Here is a 13343-nt window from a genome sequence, read left to right on the forward strand (position 1 = left end):
TTCTTTTGTTTGTGAATTTACCAATTTTGGATCGATGATCCTAGTCCCTAAATATTATTGTTCCTGATATGGTATAGCTGTTAGTGGATTGGACTAAACAGCAAGGTTTTAGGCTCTAATCTTTGAAGTGAATAATATGATTCCTGGACATTGGTCTCCAGAATCTGCTGATGGTATCCATGCATCCCTCAACTTTGACAAGATTCCCAGTCCCTGCACTAGCCACACAGCCCCACAGCATGATGGAAACACCACCATATTTCACTGTAGGTAGCAGGTGTTTTTCTTGGAATGCTGTGTTTTTCCTCCTTGCATTATGCCCAAATAACTCAATTTTATTTTCATTAGTCCACAGCACCATTTTTCAAAATTAAGCTGGCTTGTCCAAATGTGCTTTAGCATACCTCAAGCGGCTCTGTTTATGCTGTGGGTGGAGAAAAGGCTTCCTCTGCATCACTGTCGCATACAGCATCTCCTTGTGTAAAGTGCACCGAATGGTTGAACGATGCACAGTGACTCCATCTGCAGCAAGATGATGTTGTGGATATTTGGTGCTGGTCTGTGGGTTGATTCTGACTGAGATTTTTCTTGGTCTGCCGCTTTGAGCCATAACTTCAACTGAGCCTGTGGTCTTACATTTCCTAAATAGGTTCCTAATTGTGGAAACAGACAGCTGAAATCTCTGAATCCAGTACCCTTCCCCTAAACCATGATAGTGAACAATCTTTGTCTTCAGGTCATTTGAGAATTTTTTAGACCCCCATGTTGCTAGTCTTCAGAGAAAATTAAGAGAATGGAAACTTACAATTGACCCCCTTAAATACTTATAATTGGATTCACCTGTATGTAGGTCAGGGGTCACTGAGCTTACTAAGCCAATTTGAGTTCCAATAATTAGTACTAATGGTTTTGGAATCAAAATGACAACCGTGCCCAAATTTATGCAATTGCCTAATTGTGTTTAAACAATTACTGTGCACTGTCTGTAAATTCAATAAACTTCATTTCACTTCTCAAATATCACTGTGTGTCTCCTATATGATATATTTAACTGACAATTTTTATCGTAACAACCAGCTATTTATACAGGAAAATCGTGATTAATAAGGTTTCCCAAACTTTCGCATCCCACTGTACATATTTTTTTTTTATTCCCTAAAGTCAGTAGGTGTAATTTTATTATTTTCTGATTCCAAGAAGAAAGCAAAGAGCATGCACCTTCCGTCTAAATAGTGTTGTTTAATGGCAGTGAAGACAACCTTAAAATTCTTGCAGGCATTTCATATCGATACAGTGTTGCATAAAGTATGCTTGTCAGACATCTCTTACGTGACCGGCAAAGAAACCTTCGGTGGCTGGTGCTGGAGGTGGGTGCCCGGCTAAGAGTGGGGAGGCGACGGCCGTTTCGCGTCTATGCGACGCTTGGTCACGCGTTCCACTGTCCGACAGTGGAACGCGTGACCAAGCGTCGCATAGACGCGAAACGGCCGTCGCCTCCCCACTCTTAGCCGGGCACCCACCTCCAGCACCAGCCACCGAAGGTTTCTTTGCCGGTCACGTAAGAGATGTCTGACAAGCATACTTTATGCAACACTGTATCGATATGAAATGCCTGCAAGAATTTTAAGGTTGTCTTCACTGCCATTAAACAACACTATTTAGACGGAAGGTGCATGCTCTTTGCTTTCTTCTTGGAATCAGATATTGATGTGAGTTTCTTCTTTGATGAGCAGTGCACACGTCTGAGTGGCAGAATTGGGCGACCTAACAGCAAGCATATAACTGAGGACGCTGGAAAGATTGTTTTGCTATGTGATTACACTTTATTGCTCTTTGAGGTTTCCAATTGATGGGATGTGCCATACACACACCTTTTTCTCCTTTTTGAAGTGTAATTTTATTATTTGGCCACAAGATGTCCCCGCTGAGCAAATCCCATTAGCGTACAATATCTACGCTACATAGTAAACAATGTGTTGCTACATTGTAACTAGGGACGTGATCATGGTAGCCTGCAGGGAGATTAATGAACGGGACTTTGTTCCCATTCATAAATCGAACGATCAACGGCGGAAGGAAGTGCCGCGGCTCTGGTTAAGAATAAACACCGTTTTTGAACAAAAACAGTGTTTATTCTTGGCGGACATGTACGGATTGGCAAAGGGGACTTTTGCCCCCCTGCAGCCCATCCCCCCTGCTACCAGCAACATCGCGATTGCGGGCATTTGCCCGCACTATTGCATGCAAACCCCCCACACTGCAAGGACATGACTAGCGCATCCCTGCGGCTGTAGCAGCTGCCGCTGTGGATGTGAAGCTCACGTCCCAGTGGCAGAAATGGTTAAAGAAAGACGTTTACATGAATACTTGGACCTAACATGCTGAAATGAAGTTGTCCCACATACACAAAATGTCAATACAATTGTCTCAATTCTTTTTAGTTTGCCTAATTCTTTTCAGCTTTAGCTTGACCTAGTATTTTATAGTTATGAGAAATATTCTGTATTCTGCAACTGGTTCTTTGTGTCCTAATTGGTAGGCTACTTATCCATCAGTGTCCACTGCAACACTATAAATCATGCAGAAGCAGAGAAGATCTAGGTCTTTGAGCTACAATCTTTGTTATAAGAAAACAAAAGAATGTTGACTATTTTTATTAATAAACTTGAAGTTAATTTGAAATTACCCGTTAGGTGTTGGTGTGCGTCACAAAAAAACCCCTGCATGTGTTCTTGTTGTTTTTTATTTTATAAAGTGGGGAGGAGAGTGTATCTGTTATTTGTTTGCTTATTTATTAGGAGCTATGCGGTTCCTAACTGATTGGAGACTGAGGTAGTAACATTTATGTGATACTACTGGAACCTGATAGGGGACTTGTTGGTGACCAATGCATTGTTGCCACCTCTGCATTTTGCCTGTCAGTAAATAGAGCAAAGCAATGTGCATGCATTCTAATACACTTGCAATACAGGACCTTTATTGAGACAGACGGCAGCTGCAGTCACTGGACGAGTGAGGTCACTTCCACCCAGCTCTCATGCTAAAATGGTTTATTGGTGCTTTAAGTCGCTGAGACCTTTATTGTTGAAATGTCTGTCAGTGTTCGCTCACTTCTACTACATGTTCAGACCTTATTATTCAGTTTCAGCTTAGATTGATATCAGAAAACAAACCCAACTCAGTAGTTCATCTGCATAATTTTTGGTGTTATAGCTGTGTTGGAAATTGTTCTTATTGTCTTTGTGAAGAAGGGACAGCAACTCAGTGAGAGGCACTATAGAGCAAGCACAATGCCAGCTGTTCTGTCAATTCTGTAAGAGATTGCTCTAAGGGCCCGTTTCCACTGGAGCGGTTTCCGCTCCGAATCCGCAGAGTTTCCCCGCAGGCAAATAGCGGGGGAAACTCTGCCATAGAGAACAAGGGCACCGCAGGCCGAATCACTTGCGTTAGCGATTTGGCTGTCATTTCCTTGCGAATCCCATAGCCGTGCATATGCCATGCTCATGGGATTCGTCAGCGTAACCGCAGACCCGGAAGTGCCGCAGACGCGTGCGGCTGCAGTGGAAATGGGCCCTTAAGGTGGCCACAAACCATACAACTTGTTTAAATATCTGTTCAATTTAAGAATTGCAAACAATTTTTCTGACTGATTGTAACATTTGAAAAATGTGACCCAATGTACCACACACCTATGTTAAATTTTTCCCCAATTATGATAAAAATGATTGGAAACTTTGAAAAAATTGCTAGCATGTGTATATTAATAAATTGACAATCTAACACACACTATACAATCTTTAGAAAAATTTCCAGCATTCCGGATCGATAAACGGGAAATCCGATCAGATTTTTCAGTCAAATGAAAAAAAGCTGTCTATTTTTTTCATATTTATCGAATTGCAGTAAAATCGGATCATGTTATTGTATCGTGTGTGGCCCTCTTAATGATGATTAAGTGGCACAGTGAGGGGCATTGTTGACTTGTACCTGACCTACTCCGTTTGGGCAGTGATTGTTTCCCAGATAAGGCTGTTAACACATATGTTGCTAGCAAGGGATGGTCTAAGAGCAAATGATTCCATGTTACTTTTTTTGCATCTCATTGACCATCCCTATTGCTAGCATAAGTCCTATACTGTATCTGATCACATTGTCCTGAATACATAAAACAATTTGTATATGGAGCAGCTCCATTCACACAGACAGGCTATATGAGGCATTTAGCCAGAGTCTTCCATTACTTTTGTTCTTTGCAATGGGATATCTGCCAGCCACAACCCATATGCCTGCAGCTGAGGGTGGTTACTGCTGCCCTGATGATGCATGCATCTCTGCCTCATGCCATATCTACAGGCCATTAATGGTTTCCATTGGTCATGGTGTTCAGTTTTGAGGTGTGTAAACCTTCCCATGTTATTTGCCCTTAAAGAAAAAACTGTAACCTTTAAAAAAAAATTATTCATCCAAGTAGAGGGAAGGCTCTGGATCCCTTAGAGCTTTCCTGTTCTCCTGTGCAGCCCCCTGTTCCACTTCCGATTCCACCATTCCAGCCTCTGACTTTAATCTCCAAGAGGCCTTCAGGTCACCTCGGAAGGCCACAGAAGTACTCAGGTCTCAGCGTACTTCCAGAGACCCGAGTACTCCAAAGAAATCTGAAGACACAGCCGACGGGAGATTTGAATGGGGGCTCAGCAGTGGAACAAGGAGACTCTAAAGGATTCAGACCCTACCCTCTTCTTAGGTGAGTATCTATTTTTTTTTTAAGTTCTCTTAAAACGTAAGGAAAGTTGTGTGTATCGGTTACCCTCCATAGATATCTTGCAGCCCTGCATTGACCTTGGCTCAGGTTTAACCCTTTATTTAGACCCCACTAGCAGCACTGATTTTTGTACATCTCTGCATAAGAGCAGAGAAAAGTCTACTTGGTTAATTCACGCCGTGATCAAGCTAGCTGTGCTTGGGAAAGCAAATCCATGCAGAGTACACAGCTGCTTGATGCCTGAGGACAGATTTGGAAAGCTCTGCTCTAAAACATCCCATACTGTTACACCAGAGGAGGTGCACAATAGGGCAGCAAGCTAGAAAAGAAGATTCATGTGTCTTATTGTATAGCCTAAAAGAACGTATTCAACTACGTAATATTTTGAATATAAACAATTTTGTACTATTAGCACATAGGTATTTGTAGTGTGTAAATTGAAGCCTTGATATTGCATTTTTAAAGTGAATGGGAAACGCATAAAAAAAATGAGACAGATATTTACCCAAGGAGAGGGAAGGCTCTGGGTCCTAGAGTCTTCCGGCTCCTTTCCTGGTCCCCTCAATCCAGTGCTGGCTCGACCGGTAGCAGTATTTGACTTTAGTCAAATACTGCTTTACCCGGCCGAAGGAGGCTTCAGAAGTCTTCAGGGAGCCCGAGTGCTCCTGAAAAAGGGCCGCCCTGTACTGCACCGGCGCAAGCACGCTCTCTTGCACGCTCACGCCTGTGCAGTATGGAGCCGCACGTCTTTGGGAGGACACGGCTCCCAAAGACTTCCAAATACCCTTGCGGCGGGGGATTGAAACGGGGAGGAGCCAGCACAGAGTAGAGAGCACCGAGAGAGGAGATGGAAGGCTCTATACAACCCAGAGCCTTCCCTCTCCTTAGGTAAGTATTTGCTTCATTTTTTTTAAATGCAGTTCCCATTCACTTTAAACTATCATGATATTTCATATATGTAATTTTACCGTATGTAAAATGTCTGCCCTATGTATGTTTAAGGTGTCAGTGGTGGAAGTAGGCACACAGATGGACATTGGGTAATTGGGATTTATATATTATTGTATTGTCATTAAGAAAAGATGTATCTCTGGTTCTGATATTAAGCATTTCTTTTTTTTCTGCCTCTTCAGTAAGCCATCCGGAGTCAACAGCCGGCAAAGCAAGAAGGTTGAGCAGGAAGAGAAGCTTGTTAGACTATTCCAGGGAGCGAACAAGTGTGCCGATGGCTTCACCCAGTGGTGTGAGCAGACGCTGCATTCTCTCAACACCGCTCACAATCTGGATGGTGCGTTCTATAATGGCATGAAAGATTATATTCATCTTTGTAAAGTTTTATGTGTAAACACACTCAAATCTTCTGGAGAACACATCAAGTATAAGCCAACATTTTTTTGCTCCTAAAATGGCCCCAAAGCAAAATCAAAATCTTGGTTTATACTCAGGTGTGTGTGTGTTTTGTTTTTTTATGCTTGATCCTTTCAGTATTGCGTAGATACAGTACGGTTGTCTTTGCTCATGATCCTTATTGCTAGGACTATAGTTGGTATAGCAAGACACATTTATAGTTTAAAAGACCTCTTGCAATTATAGTTAAAAGGGCTGTCACTTTTCAGGTCACACTGCTTACATCAGCACTGTTGATCCAGATAGCATAATAGTTCACAGCAGGAGGTTGCACTTTCCCTGGTAGTCCTGTTCTAGTTTAGTCCCCAGTAAAGTCCACTTCTCCTTTCAGACTCCACCAGCAATCCAGCACTCAACCTCAGAAAACTGCATAACATACGTCTGTTACACAAAGACGGCTGAGCTAACACCCTCAAATGCTTCCACATGAGCGTGATCAGCCACCACAAGAGGATAGGACGAACACCAAACTGCTCTCACGGCCACTGACACTGTGGACTAGCTGCTGAGCCACAGAGAGCAAACACCAACCCAAACTAGATAATTCACAATTGGTATGCTGTCTGGCACTGCACCTTGTGTATAGTATTTCCCAGCACCGCACAGAATGGCCTTTCACCATCCCAGTGCTGTCCAATTCATAAGACAGATGCAGCCCAGCCAGCATATGCATTTGCCAAGCTCTCCACAGCTACGGCACCCCCACACTGCAGTCCAGTACTTATATACACCGCTGCTATCTCCTCACATCTTATTTTAGAACAACTTAAAGGACAGTTGAAGTGAGAGGATTATGGAGGCTGCCATATTTATTTTCTTTTAAGCAATACCAGTTGCCTGGCATTCCTGTTGATCTTCTGCTTCTATTACTTTTAGCCACAGACCTTGAACAAGTATGAAGCAAATCGTGTGTTTCTGACATTATTGTCAGATCTGACAGATTATCTGCATGCTTGTTTCTGGTCTGATTCAAACACTACTGCAGCCAAATAGACCAGCAGGGCTGCCAGACAATTGGTATTGTTTAAAAGGAAATAAATATGGCAGCCTCCATAATCTCTCACTTTAACTGTCCTTTAAGGATGGCCCAACTTACGAACGACCCTCCTATACGAACGGCATGGAGTCAAAAAACTGTTTTCAATTTGGACTTGTAATTTTTGAGAAAATCGATTTTAAAAAAAATCAAAGAAAAAATGGCTGTTAAACTTTTATATAAACAGCTACAAAGGGCAGAGGTGACACAGGGGGGCACAGAGGTACAGGGGACAGAGATGGCACAATATTCCGACTTAAGAACAGATTCAGGTCAACAATGAACCTACAGTCCCTATCTCGTTCGTTAACCGTAAAGATTAAGTCGCGCACATATGTGAACCTAAATAAACCGCTCTTTAAAACATAACTTTTGGCATAACACTGACTTCCACGTGTCCCATAGTTCTTCCAACGCATTTCATAGTTCATTACTCATCAGGTGTTGTTTTTAATTTTGGCTCATGCGAGTATAACTTTTTTAAATATTTTATGACAGTAAAGATTTTACACTATACTGGGACTTAAAGGAAAACTTAAGTCAAATATAAAAAAATTTTACTCACCCGGGGCATCCCTCAGCCCCCCGAAGCTGGATGGTGCCCTCGCAGCCCCGCTCCGGTCGTCCTGTCCCCGCCGGCGGCTACTTCCGGGCTCGGCGACAGCCGCTGACAGGCTGGGAACGCGGCTGATTTTCCGCGTTCCCAGCCGCTAAATCACCCTCTATGCTGCTATAGCGTATATGTTATACGCTATAGCAGCATAGAGGGTGATATAGCGGCTGGGAACACGGAAAATCAGCCGCGTTCCCAGCCTGTCGGCGGCTGTCGCCGAACCCGGAAGTAGCTGCCAGCGGGGACAGGACAATCGGAGCGGGGCTGTGAGGGCACCATCCAGCTTCGGGGGGCTGAGGGATGCCCCGGGTGAGTAAAAATCATTTTTTATATTTGACTTAAGTTTTCCTTTAAAACTGGCTCAGGACTAAGGTGGGCTGATTTACAAGAGCACGACCTCCTGCTGTGTACTGTTATTTGTAGGACTGACCAGAAATAGTGGTGATTCATGTTACAGGTGAAAGCAGGCCTGGAAAAAATACATCTAACACCACATATCTTTAGCCTGTGCAAGCATTATCTTTTACCAGCAGATGGCAGTAAAGTAACACTTTCACAAAATAAAGCTGAACATTTTTACTGCCCTATGTCTCTCCAACAGCTCACCTGGAAAGCACGTAGCACTTAGACTGAGTAGTAACTACCGAAAACTGTATCCTCTAATGGGCTTTCACTTGTCAGTCTAATATGGGTCTTCCACTTTTTGTAGTACCAATGCTCAGGAGGAAAATGAGACTAATATTTGACTTCAGTGCACTGTTTGTTAAATGTTCCACTTTGAAAATGCCATCCATAATGCTAGTAAAATTGTCCACTAAACAAAAATCTTAATTTTATGGCCAAGATCAATTTGCTAGAATATGTAAAATGGCATCAGGCAAGTCCATATTTACTGAGAGCAGCTTTGAAATTGAATGAATGTAAGATCTGCAATTTCTGGACTGAGAAATAAAAAATAAAACACTACAAATTGTAACGATCGGTGTAACACAGAGAGGGTCTGATTACCGGTGATCTGCAGTATCACCGAGAATGCAGAATATACCCGATTATTGATGATCTGCAGTATCACCGAGAATCAGATATATCTTCTAACCTCTGGACACCTGAGAGATGAGTGTTTGGTGCAACAGTGATACTTTGAGGAAAGCACCCGTGGGATGGGTGCTAGACAGTAGGGGCTACTGTTATGGATCAGCTTCCTTCCACAGGCCTGATGCTCCCCAAGGGGTGGAGCCAGGCTGAGACAGTGGGAAGGACAGAACGTGAGTGACACCAATGGTGGAGTGTCACTGACAGATCTGTGAACTATCTCCTAACAGGAGAGATAGTTCTCGAGGTCGGACAAGCCAGGTCGTTAACACACGGACAGATAAAGTACAGAGACAGTAGGCAGATTCAGAATCCAGAGACTAGCCGAGTTTTGGCAACAGAGAATCAGAATGACAAAGGTACAAAATCAGAGATCAGGAGAATGGTCAGGAATGCAGAAAGTCATAACAGATAATCAACAATGCCTGACTTGAGTGTGAGCTCCAAGATTCTCACACTCCAGGAACTAGACTAGATAATACAGATGGTACAGAATTCCTAGACTAAGGTGTGAGTTCCTTGGCCGTCAACACCTTGGAAACTGGTCTAGAAAACAATACAGATAATAACAGAATTCCTAGGCTAAGGTGTGAGCTCCGTGATCATCAACACCTACGAAACTGACTAATAGACACAGATACTGACAATTTCTGAGTGCTACCACATAGTGATCGCAACGCCAGACACCAGATGAATGACCAGCACCCAGTGTATATATACACCGGCGCTCTCCAGCGCCACCCCTAAGTGCTAGACCAATGACAGTTGCCGCAATTGTCAGCTGACACTCTTCTGACTGCCATAAAGGCCCTGCCTCTCTGCACGCGCGCCCTCCTAAACCAGTGTGCACTATCAGTCCCAGCCACACCAGTCATGTGTTGTAATGCTTCTGCTGTGTTAAATGCGGAATCCGCCGCACCGCTGTCTGGGCGTGCGGCGTTTTTTCCGCATTCCGCCTTACTGAGAGGAGCAGGCCTATGCGAGCAACTTGCCGCGTTGGACGGGGAATCCGCCGCCCTGTTGTTAGAGCATGCGGCGGTTTCTCCGCCCTCCGACTGCGCGCCAGCTGCCATGTTGAACGCGGAGTCAGCCACCTCACCTTGAGTATTGGCGGCAGCTTTTCCGCGTTTTCTTACACAAATCATCCCAGTTTGTGACTGGTGACTGGATGGCACCTTTCAGAATTCAGTCTGGAAAACCTTCAGAACTTAGACTATTGATGAATTCTGTGGTATAATCCTAGATAATATCGTAACTTATTACCTGTAGTGTGGGGAAAACTTGCAGGAGGTTTGGTAGATGTCAAATGCAAGGAAAATTACCTTCCAGTATTTTAAGGTATCTCTTCTTCATAATACAATATAATAAAGTGCCCCCAGGCCTTATTATACTATACTGTAAACCCTAGAAAGTATTTTCTTATGCAGAGGAACCTTGGTTTGCCAGCATAATTTGTTCCAGAAACATGCTTGTAATCCAAAGCACTCTTATATCAAAGCAAATTTCCCCATAAGGATCAATGGAAACCCACTTGATTCCTTCCACAATCCAGAAACCATTATAGTAAAATAGTATAAAATAAAAGATGTAAACAAAACTTTACTATAACAGAATCATTGCCATCTGTTGGCTCGCCTTTTTTTTTCTTGTGTGTGGATTTAGAGAGAAACCGTACCCAAAAATTGAACTTCATCACAATCAGTAGCTAATACCCCCTTTCCCATGAGAAATCTATTACTTTTCACAAACTGATCATCAGGGGGCTCTGTATGGATGATTTTGTGGTGAAACCATGCACCAGAATGTGGGTGTGGTCATGGGTGGAGCCAAATTTACGTGAACTTCACAGTGGTCTCAGTAGGCCTGCCCAGCAAAAAAGTTGAATGAAGCCCCCTCTCCGTTAATTACAAAAAAGGCAGCATACCACATAAATAGGCAGTGTCACTTAAAGAACAAGCCACACCCATGCTAACCTAGAAATAAAAAACACATATATAAGTAGATAAATACTACTTCTACTTGCATAACAGATGTATTGTTCTATCCACATAATGATTCCTTTGAATTTTATAAATGAAAAGCAGAAAATACTATTCTAGACAGTGGCCATCTTGCCAAGCTAATGCTGACATCATATCCTCCCTGACTCTTGTTTTCCCCCCTCCCTTCTCTTGCTCATTGTGTATTCATTAGCTGCCCTCCTCCCAGAATCTTCAGACACCCCCACTGAGGTGTATACTAACAACTGCAATGTCTTTTTTTTTATTTACACATCCAATCACTGAGTCACCTCAGCCTTGCTTGTAAACACAAGTAATCAGAGGGTGTTTCTGATAAGCAGCTAGGCAGGGAAATAAATGGAAGAGGAGGAATATATTATAGATAAAAAGAACTCCCAGCATTCAACTCTTTGGCACTGTTTGGCACTAGGGCCAGTGCTCCTAAAGTATGTGATTACTACAAACTACAACAGCAGAAAAAGTTTTTTGCAAGTTTTGAATGCAGGTTTAGCATCTTTATCACTTAATACACTCAGACTTGTTGCTGTTGAAATTTGATTTTTATGATGACAATAAAGCTTTAACAATACATGTGTACTTTGCTGATGTTGCAATAGAGGATTTTGTTGATGCCCACTTATTTATTGTGAGCCATTTTAGATGAATTTTATTAAATTAGATATTGCTAGTGCGTAGGAGTTTTGTGTTTTCTGTACTACTGTTGAAGCAGGATAAGGGGTTGTTTTTGCTTTTTCTCCTTACAGCCTGCGAATGATATTTTATTTTTAGATTAGAGCTGTGATTTTATTTATTTAGTATCTAAGTTACTCCCAGAAGTTGTTTCTAATGTCTTTAGGTCACAGAATATATGTCTGCTTGTTTTCATGCATCAAAGGTTACATTAGATAGAAGTAATATCTTTGTGCATAAAATACGGCCTAGTTATTGCCCTATTTGGGAATCCTCTCCTTTATATACGAGAAGCAATACAGATTGTACATTGATTTCAGCAGACTGAAGAACAGTAGCTAAGTTGTATCTGTAGCTACCTGCCCCCCAATACCGCCCCTCCCCCCTCCAAATATTAATTTGATGGAACATTATATTAAATTATGAATCCTCCTTGGCATTAAGGACACCTCCATGCAAGGCCTTGATTTTATTCAGGTTTGGAGGCAATACAATGACCCTTTCATTTTAGACAGACTATATGGTTGATGCTTTACATTCTGCAAGGCACCCTTATAGGAAAGTCACAGTGAGAAACAGGCTTGTTCTGTGTTGTGCAGCACTGTCCCTTTGGAAGACGCACTTGAATTCAGTGTGTTTTATTAAGGTGGCCACTAATGGTGCAATTTCTAGCAAAAAAAATATTTGCGCGATCAGATAATTCTGATTGTAATAAAAAATTAGCTACACCATCAACGAACCAATCTTTGCTTCCTATCTATCACAACCAACAAGAAAATTCAAATTTTGATTTGATGAAAATCCAATCAGACTGCTATTTTTTTATAATCGATTGTGCCCATCAACTGAGATTATTTTTCATCCAATCCGATCAGAATTTCTGATCGCTCAAACGATTTTTTTGCAAGGAATTTGACCATTAGTGGCTACCTTTAGGCTGCCTTCGCTACTGAATGAAATACTGCACTAGAGGCCATCATGTAAAGACCATCATTTGCTGATGTTATAGGTTTATGTTAACATCCCAACTTGTAAAAGTATAAAAACATATTTTAAGCTTTCCCAACACAAAGCAATGTTGCTCAAGAGAAAAACTCAAATGCTACTCACCATTTAATTACTTTTGTTTTTCCTAATTCCATTGGTTACATAATATTTTCTGATTCTTGCATTGAATACATTTTTTTTTATACAGTGTTTTAGATAACATAATCCTTTTCTGTTTTTATAGTGCACACATTTGTATCCTTCCTGCGTGAAGTGGAGTCTCCCATTGAGGTCCGTGATTATGTCTGTGAATATTTAGGGGACACTCCAGAAGCAAAGGACTTCTCCAAGCAATTTCTGGAGCGTCGAAATAAGCAGAAAACTACTGTACAGAAACCGCCACAGGTATCAAATACCGTAAGTGCTAGCATGGTATAAAAGTGTAAGTGTTTGAGGAGAATCCCTTTTTCTATGTACCATAGTGCTGAAAGGCATTCTGTGTCAATTGGATGGGAGGTTTACCCTGTCAGATTCAAGTTAAAGGGGCACCATAATGACATACAGTAGAATGTAGTAAATTATTCAGGATACCCACTTTTAAAGGATACCCGAAGTGACATGATGAGATAGACATGTGTATGTACAGTGCCTAGCACACAAATAACTATGCTGTGTTCTTTTTTCTTTCTCTGTCTGAGTTAAATATCATGTATGTAAGTGGCTGACTCGGTCCTGACTCAGACAGGAAGTGACTACAGT

The 13343-nt window shown here is 42.1% G+C and overlaps 1 protein-coding gene across 11 annotated transcripts in view; it reads left to right on the forward strand.

The window, feature by feature from the left end:
- The window catches only part of GIGYF2 (GRB10 interacting GYF protein 2), a 237301-nt gene that overhangs the window by 219473 nt on the left and 4485 nt on the right, over positions 1-13343 (forward strand). For 7 of the 11 annotated variants that reach the window (XM_068280676.1, XM_068280675.1, XM_068280681.1 and 4 more), the window contains 2 exons: positions 5893-6047; positions 12829-13001. In XM_068280676.1, the coding sequence (XP_068136777.1) occupies positions 5893-6047; positions 12829-13001 (328 nt within the window). The remainder of the gene's footprint in view (positions 1-5892; positions 6048-12828; positions 13002-13343) is intronic. The other 4 variants (XM_068280680.1, XM_068280682.1, XM_068280684.1 and 1 more) reach the window with 1 other exon arrangement.

Source organism: Hyperolius riggenbachi, chromosome 4, assembly GCF_040937935.1.
Source record: "Hyperolius riggenbachi isolate aHypRig1 chromosome 4, aHypRig1.pri, whole genome shotgun sequence".
NCBI classification, from domain to species: domain Eukaryota; kingdom Metazoa; phylum Chordata; class Amphibia; order Anura; family Hyperoliidae; genus Hyperolius; species Hyperolius riggenbachi.